Source organism: Sceloporus occidentalis, unplaced genomic scaffold (genome assembly GCF_023333645.1).
Source record: "Sceloporus occidentalis isolate IW3139 unplaced genomic scaffold, rSceOcc1.0.p SCAF_2, whole genome shotgun sequence".
NCBI classification, from domain to species: Eukaryota; Metazoa; Chordata; class Lepidosauria; order Squamata; family Phrynosomatidae; genus Sceloporus; species Sceloporus occidentalis.
Genome location: NW_028316982.1, coordinates 243,647,429 through 243,667,781, shown reverse-complemented (window position 1 = coordinate 243,667,781; position 20,353 = coordinate 243,647,429). Strand labels below are relative to the sequence as shown.

The 20,353-nt window shown below is 42.1% G+C and overlaps 1 protein-coding gene across 2 annotated transcripts in view; it reads left to right on the top strand.

The window, feature by feature from the left end:
- The window catches only part of LOC149319899 (microtubule-associated tumor suppressor candidate 2-like), a 440,967-nt gene that overhangs the window by 405,974 nt on the left and 14,640 nt on the right, over positions 1-20,353 (top strand). For both annotated transcript variants that reach the window (XM_089512562.1, XM_089512563.1), the window contains exons 9-12: positions 9,526-9,740; positions 12,718-12,823; positions 17,697-17,770; positions 19,909-20,007. In XM_089512562.1, the coding sequence (XP_089368688.1) occupies positions 9,526-9,740; positions 12,718-12,823; positions 17,697-17,770; positions 19,909-20,007 (494 nt within the window). The remainder of the gene's footprint in view (positions 1-9,525; positions 9,741-12,717; positions 12,824-17,696; positions 17,771-19,908; positions 20,008-20,353) is intronic.

Genomic DNA, 20,353 nt, shown 5'->3' with positions numbered 1-20,353 from the left:
ACCAACGCCTTATATTGGGCTCGGAAGCGAATGGGCAGCCATTGGAGGTCTTTCAGAACCGGTGTTATATGGCTGGTCCTGGGGGCACCAGTGACCAGCCGGGCTGCCATGTTCTGCACCACCAGATGCATCTAAATTGCACAATCTGATTGCTGGCTGAGGATGGGGGGATTTGCATGCCAGCACCTTGGGCAGATCAAGCCAGAAATCTCACTGGAAGCCAAAATGACAAAATATAGCCTGCTGTACTCCAGATACATCATGAGAAGGCACAATACATTGGAAAAAACAATAATTCTAAGAAAGGTGGAGGGAAGTAGAAAGAGAGGTAGGTCACATGCTAGATGGATGGACTCTATTAGGGAGGTCACAGCTATGTTTACAGGAACTAGGCAGAGTAGTGGAGGACAGGGAATCTTGGAGATGTTTCATTCACAGTTGCCATGGATCAAGATCGACTCAGTTAACAGCAACAAACATCAGGAAAGTGCCTGGCTAATAGAGGGTATCTAGCAAGCTGTGAGGTTGATTTTTCCCCACTGATCTGCATCATCTCTTCTCTACATTCCACCTCCTATCCATTTCCCAGCAAGCTGCATGTAGTTCATTCAAACACCATGGATTTTTAAAAAATAAAATGGCACAAAATCTGGGGGAAGGGAGGCAATCCTGTCTATATCCCCCTAAAAATAATTAAAATTGTCCTTTAAAAAAACTGGAATACATTATGTTAAGTCAAAGGCTTTCATGGCAGGCATCCATAGTTTTTTGTGGGTTTTTCGGGCTATGTGGCCATGTTCTAGAAGAGTTTATTCCTGACATTTCACCAGCAACAGAACAATACTCAGATTAACATGGGAATCACTCCTCCTCACCCAGAGTCACACAGTATGTGTGTGTGTGTGTGTGTACACACACACACATGCACACACACAAACACACACACATTCTCTTCCAGGTTAGCATTCTCTGAAGATGACAGCCACAGATGCTGGCAAAACGTCAGGAATAAACTCTTCTGGAACATGGCCACATAGCCCCAAAAACCTACAAAAAATTATAGAATACAGTATGTTCCTTTTTATACCAAACAGATTTATTTATTTATTTATTTATTTATTTATTTATTTATTTGTATCCCACTCTTTTCCCAGGACTGGGACTCAGAGCGGCTTCACAGCATTAAAAAACAAACAAACAAACAAACAAAATGTACATTTAAAAACATTTTTAAAATAAATAAATAAATGATGTACATTAAAAAGAATGATTTAACTAGTCCAACATTCCAGCCTGTCCTTATAGTAATTCCTTAAAAGCCTGTTTGAACAGGTAGGTCTTCACCTGCCGGCGGAAAGCCATCAGGGAGGGAGCCGTTCTTATCTCCCTGGGCAGGGAGTTCCAGAGTCTAGGGGCAGCCACCAAGAAGACCCTCTCTCGTGTTCCCACCAACCGTGTTTGTGAAGGTGTTGGGATGGAGATGATGTTCCCACTCCCTAAGTTACTTTTGAAAATGTAAATCACTTGCATGTAACTCAGAAGGTAACTCAGGAAAAAGTTAACTGCATAATTTTAGTGGCTATGGAACAAACAGGCAGCATCTGTCAGTGTTTTTGCAGTGTGTTCATAGCATCCTCTTAAACCTCTCAGGAGTCCTCAGGAAGTCCAGGAGGATTGTGTAATATTTGTGTCTCTGTTCGCAGAAACATAGATGGATGCTACCTGGCTGACCCCACCTTTTACCAGCAAATGAATGGTGGTGGGAAGAGTGTGGTGGTAGCAGGTAGTTTGTACAAGGATGGAGTTGTTACACAAAGGAGGTACTAGATGCTCCCATCCACAATAATAATACAAAAAACACATATGAATGCCAAGTGTGGACATGTCACCAACAGGATTTCAGCTGCACATTTTCTTCTGCTTAATAAGAAAGGATGAGTCAACATAGTGAGACATACTTTTCAGAAAATGACTTGGGCTCACACAAAACCAATGTATTTTATATACAAGGTATTGTTTTTGTGCCAAAAAGATTTTTTTGCATAAAGGATTTTTTTATGTAAAGAAGTCCTAGAGTGTGAAAATAATTTCTCATCTTATCCACTCAGGAGAAAACAATTGAAATTATTCATTCTCACATACAGAAATTAAGTAAGCAAAGATTTATATTCCTTTTACTGTGACTCATTAATTGCAGGGTAGGGTCCAAACATGGCACCTGCCCTAGTTTAAGTAATTACATCTGATACTGAAATAGGAGATTTAAAAGGGAAATCCTGTTCATGCACTATGTCAGACATTATTCCTTATTGTTGCTGTAGCTTGGCAGTCAGGTGTATAACCAGACTTAGGGAAAGACTTAGGGCCCATTCACATTACAAAAAACATCGGTTCTGAAACCGATTCAATCACGTGAAGTTCCTACTCACCCCGAATCTCACACAAGCGAATCAGGAGCTTGCACACCCGTTCCGTGTTAAATGGCCCCTAGCGCGGGTCTTTTGAAATCGGCGCAAATGCCGTTTCTTTTTAAAAACCCCGGGTCCTGGGAATGAGAACTTTGCCTCGATCACGATCGAGGCAAATTGAGGGAGGGATTTAGGTCAGAGGGTGGGCAAAGGGCAAGGCATTTCCTCCCCTCATCGGAGGGGAGGGGGAGGAGGAAAGAGCCCTGAGAAGAAGGGCTGCTGCTGGGCAAGAGCAGGCAGGGCTCCTGGCGCCGGGAGGAAGGGGATGCTCTCCTCCTCCTCCTCCTCCTCCTCCTCTTCCTCCTCCTCCTGCTCTCCTGCTGGCCCCTGCTCCCTCCGGGGCCATTCAAGGCCGCCTCTCTTGCTGGGGGACTTGGCCAACCCCAGGAGGGCACATTGTATGCCCACGGAGGCAGCCGCTTCCAGCCTGGAGCCTGGCACCCAGAGAGGGGCTCCCCTGAGAGCCAGCCTGGCAGCCAGGGGATGGCGGGAGGAGGAGGAGGAGGGTCGCTGGCCAGGCAGCAGCAGACCTCCAGCAGCTGAAGCAGGGAGAGAGATTCCTCTCTCTGTGTGTGAGTGTGTGTGTGTGTGTGTGTGTGTGTGTGTGTCAGAGGGAAAAGGGGGGGTGGTCTACTTCCCGCTCCCGCAGCCTCCCCATTGCTCTTCTCCCTCATGATCCCAAGGCTGGAAGGGATCCCCAAGGGACATCCAGTCCAACCCCCAATCAAAGCAACACCCCCCCCTTTTCAAGCAGCCTCTTTTGACCATTTATGCGCATTTTTGACCATTTATGCGCATTTTTGGGGGGGTGACATGTCTGTGTGCTTGCTTGTGCTTTATTTCCTCTTGCTCCTGGATTATTTATTATTATTATTGTTGTTGTTGTTGTTATTGTTATTATTACTGTTATATGCGGATGCTACAGTCAGAATGCCTGCACTGCATTTCCCCTTTATTCCCAATAAATTCCCAATAAATCCCCATGATTCCATGGGTTAGAGCATTCCTGCCCCTCATCGGAGGGGAGAGAGAGGAGGAAAGAGCCCAAAGGGTGGATGCTAAGGGTGACAGGTGGCAAAAGGGGAGCCTGGGCTGCATAGGGCTGGGGGTGGGGGGGGAGATGGAGAAAGTGATGGAGGAGGAGGAAGGAGGAAGAGGAAGAGGAGGATTGCCAAGGCTGGGGGATGTAGGGAAATGGATGCAGCAGAAGCATTTATGCGCATTTTTGGGGGGGTGACATGTCTGTGTGCTTGCTATTTCCTCTTGCTCCTGGATTATTATTATTATTATTATTATTATTATTATTATTATTAATGCGCTGCATTTCCCATTTATTCCCAATTGATTCCATGAGGTCACTCTCTCTCAGCCTCAGTGGAAGGCAATGGCAAAGTGTAAGCAGGAGGAAAGGGGTCAGTTCAGCAGAGGGGGAAGCTACAATGTTGCAAAAGACCTCACTTACAATCAGTGTTACATTTTTAAACAATTTTTTGGAACAAAGGGAAAGCTACAAATGTTGCTTTTAAAAGCATAAAAAAATGCATGACAATTCCATCCTTTGCCTGGGACGGGGCAGATCTGACCCAAATGCCCACAGGTTTATAAAAAAATTAACCCTGTGCCTGGCTCTTTAAAAAAAGGGAGGAGGGGGAGGACACTTTCCGATGCCCTGCAAAACGTCACCATGACAATCGCTTGATTGACAGCGGCCACCTCGCCGGCAGACAGAATGCATTCGATTTCTGTCAAAATGCATTCGATTTCAAATTTGTAGTGGGCACTTGCTAACGGAGCGATTCGGGGGAGGGGCATCCGGATCATCCCAGTTCCCTCCATGTCTTTTAAGCCAGTATGAATGGGGCCTCAGTGAGAAAGCTCTGTTCTGATCTAGGAGAGTCATGTAGGTGTAGATTTCCAACACCCCAGTCTGTTGTGCCTCCACTACCCTTTGGCTGGGTCATTGCCAGGCTGAAAGAGTAGGTTTAGGGGAATTACGATTAGATCATTAATATCTATAGCAGCTATGAGATCTTAAGTCCAGCTCAAATGTCATAACTACTGAACAGCATGCAACCTAAGGAATGCTAGACGAATGAGTTAAAACTGAAGACTTTGCTTCAGCTCATAGCTAAGCAATGTATGGTACTGGTATCTCAGAGGAATGATGCTCCTCTTGAGAATAAAGGTCAGGAAATGCAGAAACACTTGGGCTGTTTGGGTTTGACCATTGCACCGTTCCATCCAATGGGAACAGAAGAGACTTACCACTTGTGACATTTAGTTTTTCCTCCCATTATAAGGAGAAATGTGTTTTGATTGGCCTTTGCCAGTAGGTCAGAAATAAAGGGAAATCACATCAGCTCAGTGCTGGGAAAACATTGTGGTGACAAGTGCTGCGATTTAACCCAGAGTCTCCTGTCAGTCCAATAAAATGTCATCCTCTATGGAAGTCATACCCAGCCAGCAAGCCATTAACTGAGGAAATGAATGAACTCTCTTGGCTCTCCTTTAAAAGGATGCTGATTGTGTTTTCTTACTGTGATAGCAGACACTGGTGGGGTTTCCTGTAGCTGTCGAAGTTTCCATATGAGCTTTAGGAGTCATAGATTGGTTCTGAGCTGAGAGTTTTAATCTCCTCTGCTTCATTAGGCTCTTGAGTAGTGCTGTCTTGTAACAACCAGGCACTGGCTCTAGCAGCTAACTAATGTGTAAATTGCAAAGTAAAGTGCTGCTGGTATGCTTATTGTTTGATGGTATGTAGCACCTTGCTCAGAAATACAGGCTGCATAGATTGTATCATAATCAAGGGGGTTGTTTGCATATTTAATTCTATGTGTAGAACAATTTTGAGTGTGGCAGATGCCAGACTGCAGATGGCAAGCAGGTTACCTTTCCTTTGAATCCAGTGGCCTTAAATGTGGAAAAAATTTGAGCCAGCTCTTGGGAAATCATGATGCACAAATGACAGGAGCTGAAAAAGCTGCTGTCTTATTTTGCATTTTGTGTTGTTGTGTTTGAAACTAGACCCTTTGCTTCCATACCCTTAACTGCTGGATGAGCACTTACCTGGACTTTTCCCTGTATTCATGAGGTCAAGAAGCATGCTTTGTCCATCAGTAAAATGTAGGGGGGGGGTTAAAATAGAAGATCTATGCTGCTCATAAATACCTGAGAATGTTTAAAGAGTATTTTCTTCTCCATCCCTGACTATAGCAGTCAAACTACGGATAGCAAGTTGTCTGCAAAAGGCTACAAAAGTTTCATGCATGCATTTTTAGTGTGCATAGATGCTGTGTGTGAAAGATTGTTGTTGTTTTTTTCTGTGAGAGAAACCTGTCTTCCTGGATTGAGCGATTCTGTGTAACAGAGACATGCTTGTCAGATCTGTAAGCAATAGAATCATCCCTGAGCAGTGTGGAGCAGTCACTTTAGGTACAGATTGAGAAGGGTATGTTGAGCATACAGGTCATTTCCTCCTGTTGGGAGGACAAGGCTATGAGGCCCTTACTTTAGAGCAGGGCAGCTCTCAAATGGGATAGATGATCCTGTTCTCTCATCAGTGTTAAATGAAATTCAGCTGCCATTGTGGTCAGTTTCTACAGGTGCAGTGTGGTAGTTCTTCACCTTGGGCAGCAATGGTAGGCATACCAATTTCTTTATACTATAGTTTAAGCAGTCTCCCCCCCCCCCCCCCATAAATGTAGACATTTAAAAAATAGAGTGGGCCTGTTTGTGGCTCCTGTTTCCTAGGCATGCCATCTTCCAGCACATGCTATTCTACTTTCTTGCCTAATTTTCCATGCTTTTCCTCTCAATAGTGAATCTGAATCTGAATTCTATGGCTATTGAACATGCTTGATTTTCATTGGGTGGGGGGTGGGGTGGGAATTGCTAAAGGATTTTAAATTAAAAAATATTTTAATTTCATTCTATTTTGCTACTTCTGCTAACCCCTGAGCCTCCTAATACAACCTTCTTATGTGTGAGTGGACTTTTTTTTACTACAGAAAGATCCACACAGAAACAATACGTTTGTTATTAGAGTCATAGAATCATAGAACTGGAAGAGACCACAGGGACCATCCAGTCCAACCCCAGCCATGCAGGAACTCACAGTCAAAGTATCCATGACATATGGCCATCCATCCTCTGTTTAAAGACCTCCAAAGAAGGAGACCACACCACACTCTGAGGGAATGTGTTCCACTGTCAAACAGCTCTGACTGTCAAGAAATTTCTCCTAATGTTGAGGTGGAATCTCTTTTCCTCTAATTGAATGTATTGCTACAGGTCCTACTCTCTGGAGCTTCAGGAAGCAAGCTAACTCCATCCTCAATGTGACACCCCTTCAAATACTTAAAACAGGGCTATCATATCACCTCTTAGCTGTCTCTTCTCCAAGCTAAACATACCCAGCTCCCTAAGTCTTTCGTCATAGGGCATGGTTTCCAGACCCTTCACCATTTTGATCAACCTCTGGACGTGCTCCAGCTTGTCAACATCCTTTTTGAATTGTGGTGCCCAGAACTGGACTCAGTATTCCAGGTGAGGCCTGGCCAAAGCAGAATAGAGTGGCACTGTTCATTCCCTTGATCTAGACACTATACTTCTATTGATGCAGCCTAAAATCGCATTTTCCTTTTTAGCTGTTGCATCACACTGTTGACTCATGTTCAACTTGTGGTCTACTTGGACTCCTAGATCCCTTTCACACGTCATCTCCTTAAGCCAGGTGTCCCCCATCCTATATCTATGCATTTCATTTTTCTGCCCTAAGTGCAGTACCTTACATTTCACTGTGTTGAAATTTATTTTGTTAGCTTTGGCTGATCTATTAAGGTCATCTTGACTTTTGATCCTGTCTTCTGGGCTATTCGTTGCTCCTAATTTGGTGTCATCTGTAAATTTGATAAGCATGCCCTTCTTTCATTCAAGTCACTGATAAAGATGCTGAATAGCACTGGGCCCAGGACAGAACCCTGTGGCACCCCCCTAGTCATTTCTCTCCAGGATGAAGAAGAGCCATTGTTAAGCACCCTTTGGGTTCAGCAGGTCAAGCAATTACAAATCCACCTAACAGTCACATTGTCTAGCCCACATTTTTCCAGCTTGTCTGCAAGAATATCATGACAGACCTTGTCAAAGGCTCCCAGTATCTGCTTCTTGAGGCAGTTGGTCTTTCCTCATTCACAATCCAAGTCAGGTTCATGGTCTCTCATGGTCAGATTCCAGGCCTGTCATCACAACTCTTGAGCCTCAGAATACTGCATTCTCCACCCTCCACTATGCAAAATGTTAAGCTTGTCCAAAGACACACAACAGCCTGCCCCTTTACTTAGGATCACCATATCTCTCTCTTGTAGTTCCCATGGCGGAGTAATGAAAAATGTTCCTTCTGCAAGATTGTGCCTGCATTCTAACAGTATCCACCATCACCACACTTTGTAATATTCCATCAATTCCTTTTCTTTCACCATCATTTTAAAAGATACAGAGGAATGGGCACATTGCAAGTTCAATGGAAACACATGTTTCCTCCTACTGTATTTTTTCTAGCTTTAAATTTCCTGTTGATTTCAGTCATAATTCCCTATTAAAGCAGAAGGAGACACTTTCATTTTCTACCTGATTTTGACCAGCTTCATTCCACTAACATTCTCAAGATGAATTTATATATAAACTCAAACCGAATAAATAGCTTTGGTTGCAGAATCTGGTATCTAGGTTTCTCCTTCCTTTGAGGTCTTTAAACTCTGTGATTCTGTGAGGTTATGGAAACCATCCTTTTAAAAAAAGAAAGAAAGAAAGTCATGCAATTTCTTTCAACGAGTGTTCTCATTAGAATCATAGAGTTGGAAGAGACCACAAGGGCCATCCACTCCAACCCCGCTGCCATGCAGGAACTCTCAATCAATGCATGCCCATCAGATGACCATCCAGCCTCTGCTTAAAGACCTCCAAGGAGGGAGACTCCACCACACTCTGAGGGTTTGTGTTCCACTGTTGAACAGCCCTTACTCTCGGGAACTTCCTCCTAATGTTGAGCTGGAATCTCTTTTCCTATAGCGTGCATCTATTGCTTGTGTCTCAGTCTCTGCTGGAGCAGAAAACAAGCTTGCTCCCTCCTCAGTGTGACACCCCTTAAAATATTTAAACAGGGTTACCATATCACCTCTTAACCTTCTCTTCTCCAGGCTAAACATCCCCAGCTCCCTAAGTCATTGCTCAAAGGGCATGGTTTCCAGACCCTTCACCATTTTAGTCTCCCTCCTTTGGACACACTCCATAGCTTAGAAATTGTATTCTTTCAATTTAAGTCTTAATTCCTGGAATTCTCTAGTCAGTAAGGCCATTGGTTATTTTAGCTGGGGGAGGGATTCTGGGAGTTGAAATAGAAAAAAAAAACTTTTCCAAGCTCTATCCAGATCTATGCTAATGGAAAGAACGTCTTCTAGGTGTGGTCTCCTACATCACTTGAGAACTAGTAAACTAATGAAGTGAGTTAATCGATGGGAATGAAGAATGGCCACCATACATGGCTGATGGGCCAGCCTTTCCATTAGCCAGGCCAGCCTTTCCATTACATAGAGTGAGGTAGGTGTTTCAAATGGCTAACACTAGGAAGTAGCGAAAAAATATTGGAATCAGAGCAATACATAATGAGTGTCTTCTCTGTGCACCTCTAAACTAGTCTCCTCCCTTCTGGTGTGATGGAGGATGCTGTCCATTCAGTAATAGTGAAGGCCTATTTATCTGCCAATCCACTTGGTGTTTGTACATAAAATGGGACAGCATGCCATCTTGTCCTTTACCTAAGGCAGCAAACTATCTTGAGAGGATAATGTTACTCAGCCTGAGGGGTATCCACCAGCTATGGAGGCTGGGGATTGTGGGAGCTTCAGTCCCCAAAAGTAACTTTTCCTAGCTTGGGATAAGATGTTAGACAACCCTGCTTACCTCCTCCTTATTGGAGGCACTGGAGCGGAGGTAAAGGAAATCTGCTTAGTCCTCCTGGCTTCTCTCTGGAGCCTTAATAAGTTGTTCTTTTCTCTTGCAGCCCTCAATGCAGCAAAATATGAGAAATTACAAAAAGAGAAAGAGGAGCTGGAAAAGAAGTTTGAGAATAAGCTGAGGAAGCTCGGCTGGGAACAACAAGGAGAACTGCAAGCACTTGAAGAACGGCTGCAGTTGCAATATAGTGCCGAAATAGAGCGCTTGCAAGAAGATCACCGGACGCAGCTTACCAAGATCAGGACTCAGCATCAAGAACAGGTCAGTCATGGGATGCTCACTTTGGAGTCTATCAGACAAGGGAAATTGGAAGTTGAATCAAAGGCATTCCGAATACAATCATGGGGTTTAACGTTATTGTGTGATAACCTACCACACGCAATTTTGGGCAATGGGAAGTCAGTCTGAATGAAATCATGGGTTTTCACGTTATTGCGTGATAGACTACCACACACAATTTCGGGCAATGGCAAGCTATTTTCGAGCAATGGGGAGTCAGTTCGAATGCAATTTGAATTTATGTAAATTCAATGAACTAGCGAATTCTCGTGAATGCGTTTTGGCCCCACTTTCTTTTCATTCGAAATTAAGAGAAATTCCTCCCGTGTGATAAACTCCTTTGTCTACTAGGTGGAAAACCTGGTCAGCAGTTTAGAGCCATGCATACTGCAAAGCCAAGTACATTATGTCTGTCTTAATTATTAGTTTCCCTTTGAGTCACTCTCGTCTCACCACTGCTGCACCCATACACTGCATATGTGAAGTGCTGGCAAAGAATTTTTCCTTTCTTTAGTGGCATAGGATTTGGTACAAAGCCTTTGGAGAATGAAATTGACAGGCAGACACAAATATACCAAAGTTTTTGCATCAGTGTACATTCTGGTTTGAGTATTGAACTATGGTTCTGGAGATCAGGGTTCAGTTCCCCACTCAGCCATAAAACCCACTGGGTGACCTTGGGCAAGTCACATGAAAGTCTCTGAAAAAATCTTGTCCAGAAAGCCTCAGGATAGGTTAGCTTTAAAGTCACCATAAGTCAGAAACAACTTGAAAGTACACAATACACAGACACTCTCAAAACACATTTATTTACTTATTTGTTTGTTTGTTTGTTTGTTTATTTTCCTGCTTTTATCCCGATATAGGAACTCAAGGTGGGTAACAGCAAATTTAAATCAATACAAATTAAAAACAATACAAAAACACTTCAAACATGTAAGTATAACATTTAAACAATTAATAAAGTTAAAAACATTAAACATTAAAATAGTAAAAATGCAAGTGAAAACACAAACATGTCCTAACTCTGATGGTGCCAATTGTGGTTTCATTTGAGCACCAAGGAAAGGACTTTTATGTGTAAACTGGCTGGCTATGGAGTTCTAAAACCATTAAGCTGAACATCATGGCTTGTTTTCAACTCCTCCTTTCTGCTCTTTTATCTGTTTGATTGCTTGGGATAGGTTGGTGATGGCTTATTTATTTATATAGTCTGGCATCTTGTCAGGCAGTTATGATGTCATAAGATAGACTTGTGACCTCTTAACTGTTTCATACTTACATTTACAATTGTGGCACCATTGCCACAATCACAAATTCCCCTAAAACTCACCTTAAAAGCCAGACAGCATAGATACCAAGCAAAGGAGTTCTACAGTGCTGGTGAACAGGATGCTGAAGGATGATGTGTTCAACCCCCTTCTACCAGTGAGCTGCACTATGATGAGGAGTTGCTTCAGGACTACACAGGAAGGTTACTGGACACATCATCTTTCAGCGCCCCACTTGCCAGTCCCAGAGAATTCCTTCACTTGATACGGTTGCTTGGCTATTAAGGTGGGTTTTAGGCTTCAGATCAGTAGATGGAGCATAGCTACACCATCATAGCTATTGTCCCATGCAGATTCTTGGCCATATTTTAGTGAATTTATATCCTGCCTTTGTCCTGGCATGGGGCCCAAGGTGGCTTACAACAAATTCAAACACAGTACAGCTAAAAAAATTTTTTTAGTAATACAAAAGTGTAAAAAAAAACCCAATTCTATTAAAAGCACATTAAAACTGTTTAAAACTCATTTAAAATATTATAAAAAGATAAAAGCACATCCCATCCCATTAAAAGAACCTTCTGCAACATGAATTAAAAGCCCAAAGGCCTGCCCAGATAAAAAGATCTCTGCCTGCTAATAGAAAGAGAAGGGTAGCATAGTAATGTTTGAGAATGTAACACAATAAATAACCACACATTATGTCATGGGCTGTCCCATGAGTTCATGAGTTCAATATTTCATGTCAGGAATTGTGTATATAAATCAGGGCTACATCAGGCAAAAGACTGTTTTAACTAACCATAACTCACAAAAGATAGAGGAGCAGAAGAGGGTAACATGTTGGCATATTTTAATGTAGAAGCATGAAAGCCCCCTGGAGGCTGTGACTGTCATCTTGTTAGTGAGTTACAATGGTGTAAATTCAGCCCTTTTGGTAGGAATAGCTGGAGGCATCTCTGCTGCTCTACCCATCTTACCATCTCATGAGATCTCTCCAATAAAAAAGCTCTAATTATAGTACATTGAAAATCTAACTTTGTGGCAGATCACCTGTCCTTTTGTGATGCAACTATAATTTTGAGTTAGTTGCATACTTAGCACGAGGGTGGCTTCACTGAATGTTGGAGAAGGAAAATATTATTATTATTATTATTATTATTATTATTATTATTATTAACCTTTATTTATGAAGCGCTGTAAATTTAGACAGTGCTGTACATACAGTCTTTTTAATTAGACGGTTCCCTGCCCTCGGGCTTACAATCTAAAAAGACATGACACAGAAGGAGAAGGGAGTGGTGGAGGGAAAGGGTAAGAGGTCCAGCAGTTCCTCTCTACCTCCAAGGCCTGGACCAAGCCAGATGGACTGGAGGGAGGGCTTGGCTTCATAATGGATGGTTAATCTTCTTCCAGGGAAAATACATACTCTCAAGTAGGATCACATGGGTCAAGTGCTGCCTTGCTCTCCAAATTCATCATTTTGTATACTTTCTTTAAAGTCTGGAATAAAAATCCAGAGTAAATTCATTGAACCCCCTGAAATGGAAGCCAATAGTTACCAGTGGTTGTGACCATTATGACTTGCAGTTATCAGTACCATCATTCCCAATGAATTTGTCTAATCTTAATTTTAAATTGTCTAAATCAGTTTGAGCTTGTCTAACTGTGCTGTTTTATTATGCAAATAGGTGGATAATATTGCAGCAACTCAGGAAGTAGCAGTGCTAGAGATGGAAAATAGCCACACAGTTGCTATTGCCGTACTCCAGGATGAATATGAACGGAAAGTTCAAGGTAATTTTGTAACACTGACTAAAATGGGACCATCCTGAAAATGGAGATGGTAACTTGTGGGAATATTTTGGGATCAGCAGTGGTGGGCTAGACAGGATACAGTTTATTCTCAAGAACTACTTTCTGCTACATGTGCCCCTCGTGCTTTTTATCCACGATTGCAGCCCTTCTTCCAGGTGTCAGTACCAAATGATGCTACTGGATAAACAAGATCTTTTCAGTGGTGGTTTAGTGGAATGCTTTTCCCAAATATGTCTTTGAGTTCCCATCATTGTACCTTTTCAGGGACAAAGCTAAAGCCTGGGTTTTTCAAAAAGCTGTTATCTAAACCTAGCATGCTATGTCCAGACTCGACTCTGTAATAATAATCAGTTATTTTAATATTGTAATAGACGGTTGTTGTTGGTTAGAACTCAGTCATGCTTACACTAGATTTATTGAAAGCAATGGGAGTTAAGACAGAGGGTTGGTATTTGATAGAATTGCATATCTGTAACTAGCTCTTTAGTAAAACTAAGACTACATCAGTCCTCACCACCACCACCTTAACATCCAGCAACTGCATTGGGTGAAGGAGGTATGTTCAGCTGACAATCAAGGCACAAGTAAGAAGATAATTCCCTTCTGTTAACCACAAAAGTACGAGACTTGGAGAACCTCCACTACTAGTAGCAATCTATTTTTGATACATTGGGAAATTGTCTAGCTTGGCTTGCAAGAGGGAGGTAACATCAGGAACAGAAGCACCAACTATACCAATTCTCACTGATGGTGATTCCAGGTGTAGGTAAACTAAGAGAGCTTTTACTTGAAAAGTATATGAAGAACACACATTCGAGAATGGCTCACTCTTAACAACCAGCATACAGAGCTAACCAAAACAGAAAAGTAAAATGGGATTGAGGATTGGATTGAGGGGTAATATCTACCTGTTTTGAAGAATGATCCATGGAAAGTAGGAGCAGCTCAGACCAGGAGTCTGAGGGCAATGGCCACTGGACATAGCAGGCTCGTTGACTGTGGCATGGAAACTAGGTTTTCCTGGTCATATTTATACTTTAAAACTAGCCCCAAGCTAAGATGATTTCATGGGAAACAAAGACTTGATAGTCCTTCAGAAGGACCAAAAAAGGTTTCTAGAGTGGTGGATTGCTTTGATATCCAGAAGATGAAAAAGACTAATTTGATTGATGGTAGCTTCACTGACCTTACAACACATTGACAAGACATGGAATAGCCCAAAATAGGTATAGAGGAAGGGTATTTAGGAACACAACAGATGATCAAAGGGAATCCAGTCTTGTTTGATCTGTTGGCAAGAACTCATCTTTGACTTTTGGTTTTTGTAACATATGCAGAATATGCAGCGGGGGCTGCATCCTTTAGCAAGCCCACTTCAGTCTTTGTTTTCAGCCATCCACATGCCTGGGGTCTATGTGCCATATTTAAAATACAGTGCATACGCTCAAACCTGCGGAGAGCTGCGTGGGAGCGCGCAGGGCGGCGCGTCCCATTCAAATGAATGGGGCGTGCACCAATGGAACGCATGCGCCGCTGTGCTCCTGTGCCTCCACTGCATGCACAAGCCCCATTCAAGTGAATGAGGCTCAAGCATACGCGTTTTTTGGCTTACGCGGGGGGGGGGGTCTGGAACGGATTCTCCGCATAAGCCAAGGGCCCACTGTACTACCTTGTCTGGTGTTTTGTAGGTCATTACAGCCTCTACAGCCCATGCTAGCATCCAGCAATGTGATGTCAAAATAGCTGGATCATGAGGATATCAGGGCTTACACCAGCAAGTGAGTCTGCAACAATCAGAAGCATGATTCTGTCGCCATTCCTTGTCATAGCCTCACTCTGTAGTGGAAGGGCTTGAAAACCTCAACCTCTCTCAATCCCAATCAGCAGCAGAACAGACCTCCTTTGCCTGATGTGGCAGCTAAGTGTTAAGGTGGACTAGGGAGGTCAGACCAGGAGATGTTGCTTAGTTACACATACTTAGGATACAGAACTAAGGCTGCATCTACGTTGCAGAAATAATTCAGTCTGACACTGTTTTAACTGCCATGGCTCAGTACTATGGAATTCTGGGATTTGTAATTTCTTGTAGCACCAGTGCTCTCTGACAGAGAAGTTTAAATATCTCACAAACCTGCAAATCCTAGAATTCTGTAGCACTGAACTATGGCAGTTAAAGGGGTATCAACCTGGATTATTTCTGCAGTGCAGATGCAGCCTAAGTAGCCAATGTATAATATCATCAGTGATATTTAATCTAATATAGGTCTGACTGAGTCGGGATTCAACCTTATTTTATATTTAATTTTCCTGTGTCTTCATTGATTTGTGTATTGATTTATTTAATGTATGTTTAGGCCACCTTTCAGGGCCATGCTCTTTTATGTGTACATAAAAGATTCATTATCCCATTCAACAGATCAAGATACATTAAATGCAAAAAAAATGTTAACATCATAGATTTAAACACTGTTAGAATTGCGAACAATAATGAAGCAGTTCAGAATCAAATAAAAACAGCTAATTACTTAGTTATTCTATGTTGCTATGAGTTCTCTTTCCTAAGAAAAATCTGGATATACATTATTAAAATCAATCAGTCAATATTATACGGAGTCTATCATTCAGAAATTTCTTTTTGTACTTCAACTCCTCAAATCCACTAGCCAGTATGGCCACTGGCTATGTTGGTTAGACTATTGCAGGAAATGTTCTCCAAGTCTTCATCCCCCTCTTGTGGATAAACTGGGCACTAAAAGAGCTGATATGGAGAAAGGTTTTATTTATACAGTCACTTTGTAGCAATTTGGCTCTTAAAATTTTAAAATGCACAGTTTAACACCTAGTGGGTTATTAAACTGCAAATTTATTCAGGATCAACTAATATTTCATACCAATAAAATATAATTGGGGAACAGCCTTGCATAGCAGGCAACACAGAGGGCTGAATAAACCATAGGAATTTTTCCTAAACCCAGTGTGCATCATTCATTATTGGGTCCATAGCTGAAGTTTTGGCTGAAATCTTGTTGGTGCACTGCATTCATGGCTGCACTTTTTAAAATGCTGGTGAGGAAAAATAGACAAAAACTTCAGGCTCTGAGCAACCTATGTCTCTTTTGTCCTACTTGCCTTCATCTGCTGTGCCCATTGTCTTTTTCTTCCTGCCACCCTTGTGTATGCCAGTGTAGATTTCTGGTCATCATAACCAATCTCATTTTTATTGTTAAAGTACTTTAAATTTGTGATCCGGAAAATATTAAGGACTAATAATGCCCCATTATTGATTGATATGATTATGACAACACTGGTCTGAGTTACCACTCCAGATATGGAAGCTACCAGTGACCATTAGAAACTAGCTGCGAAGGTGGACAATTTGGGTTATTGCTGCACAGCAGAGAGAGTTTTAAGAGCTATGCTTATTATGCAGGAATGTGAAAAGAAATGGAATGTACAAATGGGAATGGCAAAAGTGATGTTTCCACTCCCATTTGTACATGACTCTTCCAGATATAGTTGTGTGTATTTTATTATATTACTAGCTGGTTTTTCATGGGAGAACAAATAGCCATAATTAATTGTCATTCCATTTCAATAGCTCTGGAGGATGAATGCCTATCTCTTGGGGTGCTCAAGCCTTCCCCATTTTGCCCTACAATATCAGTTGCCCTTGATAAAGCCTGTCTCTTTTCATCAGCCACCAAACACACTATTCTTTATCGGGGGAGGGGGATTATGGTGATCCTAAAGTCCCCCCCCCCCATGATTTCTTATATGCAATATAATGTAGACTGTATTTTAAGTCAGACCATCCCAAATATACCTTCAAATTTTGGTGAATATCCATCCAAACATTTTTGTTGTTGTTGTGGTAGCCAACAGACATGCAGATAGAAACATTGGCCAAACCCCTAAATTGAGTAGATGCAGTTGTACTCTACACTTATGGAGTTATGCGTAGTTGTGCAACGCTGCCTCTTTAGTGAAGGGCATCATTAGGGAACGAAATGTACATTGCACTTGGATGTGCAATGCAAACAAATGTATAATGTGCACCAGTGCACAGCAGCAACACATACAGAACCCCACTTGTGCTTCTGAAACTTGAATACATGACACATGGAATATTTACACAGATTTTCACCTGATTGCTATGTTCTTAGAGCTACTGCCCTAACTCTCTTGACAATGCGTTCATTTGGAGGGGTGTGTGTGTTGGTTTTATTTTGCTTTTTGGTCTAGTAGATTAGTCCCCGAGAGCTGGCACAGTGTAGCGGTTTGAGAATTGGACTGGGACTCTGGAAACCAGGGTTCAAATTTCAGGTCAGCCATATAAATCCACTGGGTGATCTTGGACATGTCACACACTCTCATCCTCAGAGGATGGCAATGACAAACCCCCTCTAAAGAAACTTGTCAAGAAAACCCCATGATAGGTTCACCTTAGTGTCACCATAACTCAGAAACAACTTGAAGGCACATACTGTAGCAACAACAGATTAGTCTCAGAGGCTTTAATAAAAAGCCTAGTTTTTACTCAGCACTGAAATGATACTAGTGTGGACACCAATCAGGTCTCCAAGGGGAGGTCATTCCACATCTGGGATGCCACTGCAGAGAAGGTCCTCTTCCATGTCCTCCCATTTTATACTTTCCATACCAGTGGGACACCAAGGAGGCCTGTTACTTTCAAGCTGTTAAAAGGAATAGCTATGAAACAGCTTTAGCAAAGTCAGACTGAGTAGTGGGAAAAGAAAGGTTGCATAGAGGCAGCCACCTAGAGGAGTATGGGTAACGAGTTCAACATATGCCAAGCCAAGACTGAGTTTTGTTCTTTTTAAACTTTGTCTAGAATTGAATTCTGCTCATGAGCTGGAAAAAAAAGAACTTGAAGAGAATTTTGAGAAGTTGCGTCTGTCACTGCAGGTAAGTACTTTTTATTGAGATGGGGAAAAAATCATGATGGTCTGTGTCACAGATACCTTCTCTGGGTTGCTCACATAGACACCTGCCCTGAGGCTCCTGTCATTCATCCTGCCCTGCCATCTTTAAGCCACTCCCTGGCTTTAGTGTTTGACCTAACTAAATACTAGATAGAGACACATGTTTTAATTTGAGTTTTGAATTTTACTGTATTTTACTGAGATTTGAAATGTTTTGTCTGTGAGCCACCTTGGGTCCCTCTGGGGAGAATAACTAAATAACCAAATAAATAAATAAGTTTGTTTGCATTTATTGAATACCAGCAGATTCAGACATCAACCATGTAGATGGTTCTGTTCTTATTTCAGGTATCACTTGTTTTAGTGATACCTTTATTGGCCAACCGAAATGCACAGTATACTTGTTGCAAGGTTTCGAAGCTCCATGGGCTTCTTCTTCAGGCAAGATGTTACAGATCTAACAGCAGGGGGAAAAAAAACAATTGGAGATGTTAGTCAGATGCCTGCATGTTGTTTCAGTCCATAATAATAATAATAATAATAAGTATTAGTATTATTTCTATTTCCCGTCCCTCCTGCGGATCAAGGCGGGATTACAGCAGTCAGCAAATTTCAACAATAAAAACATATCAAATAAATAGCATAAAAATATACATTACTATCAATACAATACAGTTGGTCGACTCTCCGTAAAAACATACAATACAGTGGGCCCGTGCCTTATGCAGGGGATCCGTTCCGGACACACACACCCCCGGCATAAGGCGAATTCCACCTATGCTCAAGCCCCATTCATTTGCTCAAGTCCCTGTAAAGCTCGCCCGCATATAACGCAGGTGCACTGTACTAACAGACGTGAGATATTTTACAGCAGATTTGGTGGGTAGGCTCGCCGGAAGAGATCCGTCTTCAGTGCTTTCTTGAAAGCATCTAAGGTGGTAATAAGACGGATCGCTTCCAGCAAATCATTCCACAACTTGGGGGCCATGGCAGAAAATGCTTTGTGGGAAGTGCTCACTAGCCTGGTATTTATGTAGTCTAGTGATTTCTTCCCAGTTATTCTGAGAGTGCGGGGCGGATTGTGTAGGGAGAGGCGTTCCCTCAAGTAGCTCAGGCCCAAGCCATTTAGGGCTTTAAAGGTAATAACCAACACTTTGTATTGCACCCAGAAGCTAATTGGCCGCCAGTGCAGAGATTTTAATATTGCTGTTATGTGGTCAAACCTCATAAAGATGTTTTGATCGGGTTGATATCTTTTGCAGGCAGGCTCCTCCTCCTTTTGTCCATGCAGCAAGAGGGAGATTTTCAAAGTCCACGAAATTTAAAAGTCCATTTGCATCTCAACAGGGACCCCTCTTTTGCAATCCAATATGTCTCCATTCCAGCATATTGTGCATTTTGGTTGGCCAACAAAGGTATCACTAATGGATTTTTGTTTGTATTTGTTAAATGGCCAGCACAGCTACCCCTGAATGCTACTTCTTTTAATGTCAGTGTAAACAATTTGTCCTGAACTCTTCTCTCAGCACTTTACAACCATCCCTCCCCTCTTATACCAAATGCACACCAAGAGCTCCCAACTAACCACCTGACAATTAACCAGGTAATCCTCTCTTTTTATAGTCATTCCCCCTCAGACTCCTTTACCAGCATTCCAAGGGCCATGATGGGCAGCCCTGCTGTTCAGAATCTTGCTTGTTATGATGTGTCTCTAAAGGAAATGGATTTGTGCATTGGGGCACCTCCAGTGGCTACATGACCAAACATCCCTTTTAAAATCAAGTTGATATCAAAGGTCAACAAGGAGTGATGGGTGGTTGATCCATGGTGTAACCCATGGGGAGGGGGAGCTATCCCATGGATCAACCCTTCATCACTCCTAGTTGACTTTGGATATCAACTTGATAGTAAAAGGGATGTTTGGTCATGTAGCCACCAGAGTTGCCTCAATGGCCATGACAATAAGGCTGGGTCTAAACAACATAGATCTGACCCCTACTTCTTTGTACATTTAACCATCATGTTTAAGCTCTCAAATGGAGCTATTGATCCAAAGAGCTATCTTATGTCAAGTTGAAAGCATCACAAGCAACTTCTGTTTGTGCTCGATATTAATTACAGGACCAGGTAGACACCCTCACTTTTCAGAGCCAATCTCTAAAGGATAAGGCAAAACGATTTGAAGAGGCGTTAAAGAAAAACACTGAAGAACAACTAGAGGTAACCAAGATATGTGTACTGCATATGTAATTTAATATAACATGTTAAAACAAAATCTTTTCTCCCCTTTGGCTTCTGGCTGGTTTTCATTTTGTTAGGCAAGATCATAAGCATTCATAATTTTGGGGTAATTCTATTGTGATGACTTTGGATGAAGTCCTACATCATCCTTACATAGTATTAATCAACACTCATGTAGTTATGCAATGGTTGCAATACACCACCCTTCTGCTGAATACTGGCATTTTGCAATCAATTGTCCATCTGTCCGTGCGTCTGCTAATTGTTTCATTGTGCAATGGAGAATGTGCACTGTTTTTTCAATCCCAGTGAAAAAGGAGGGTAC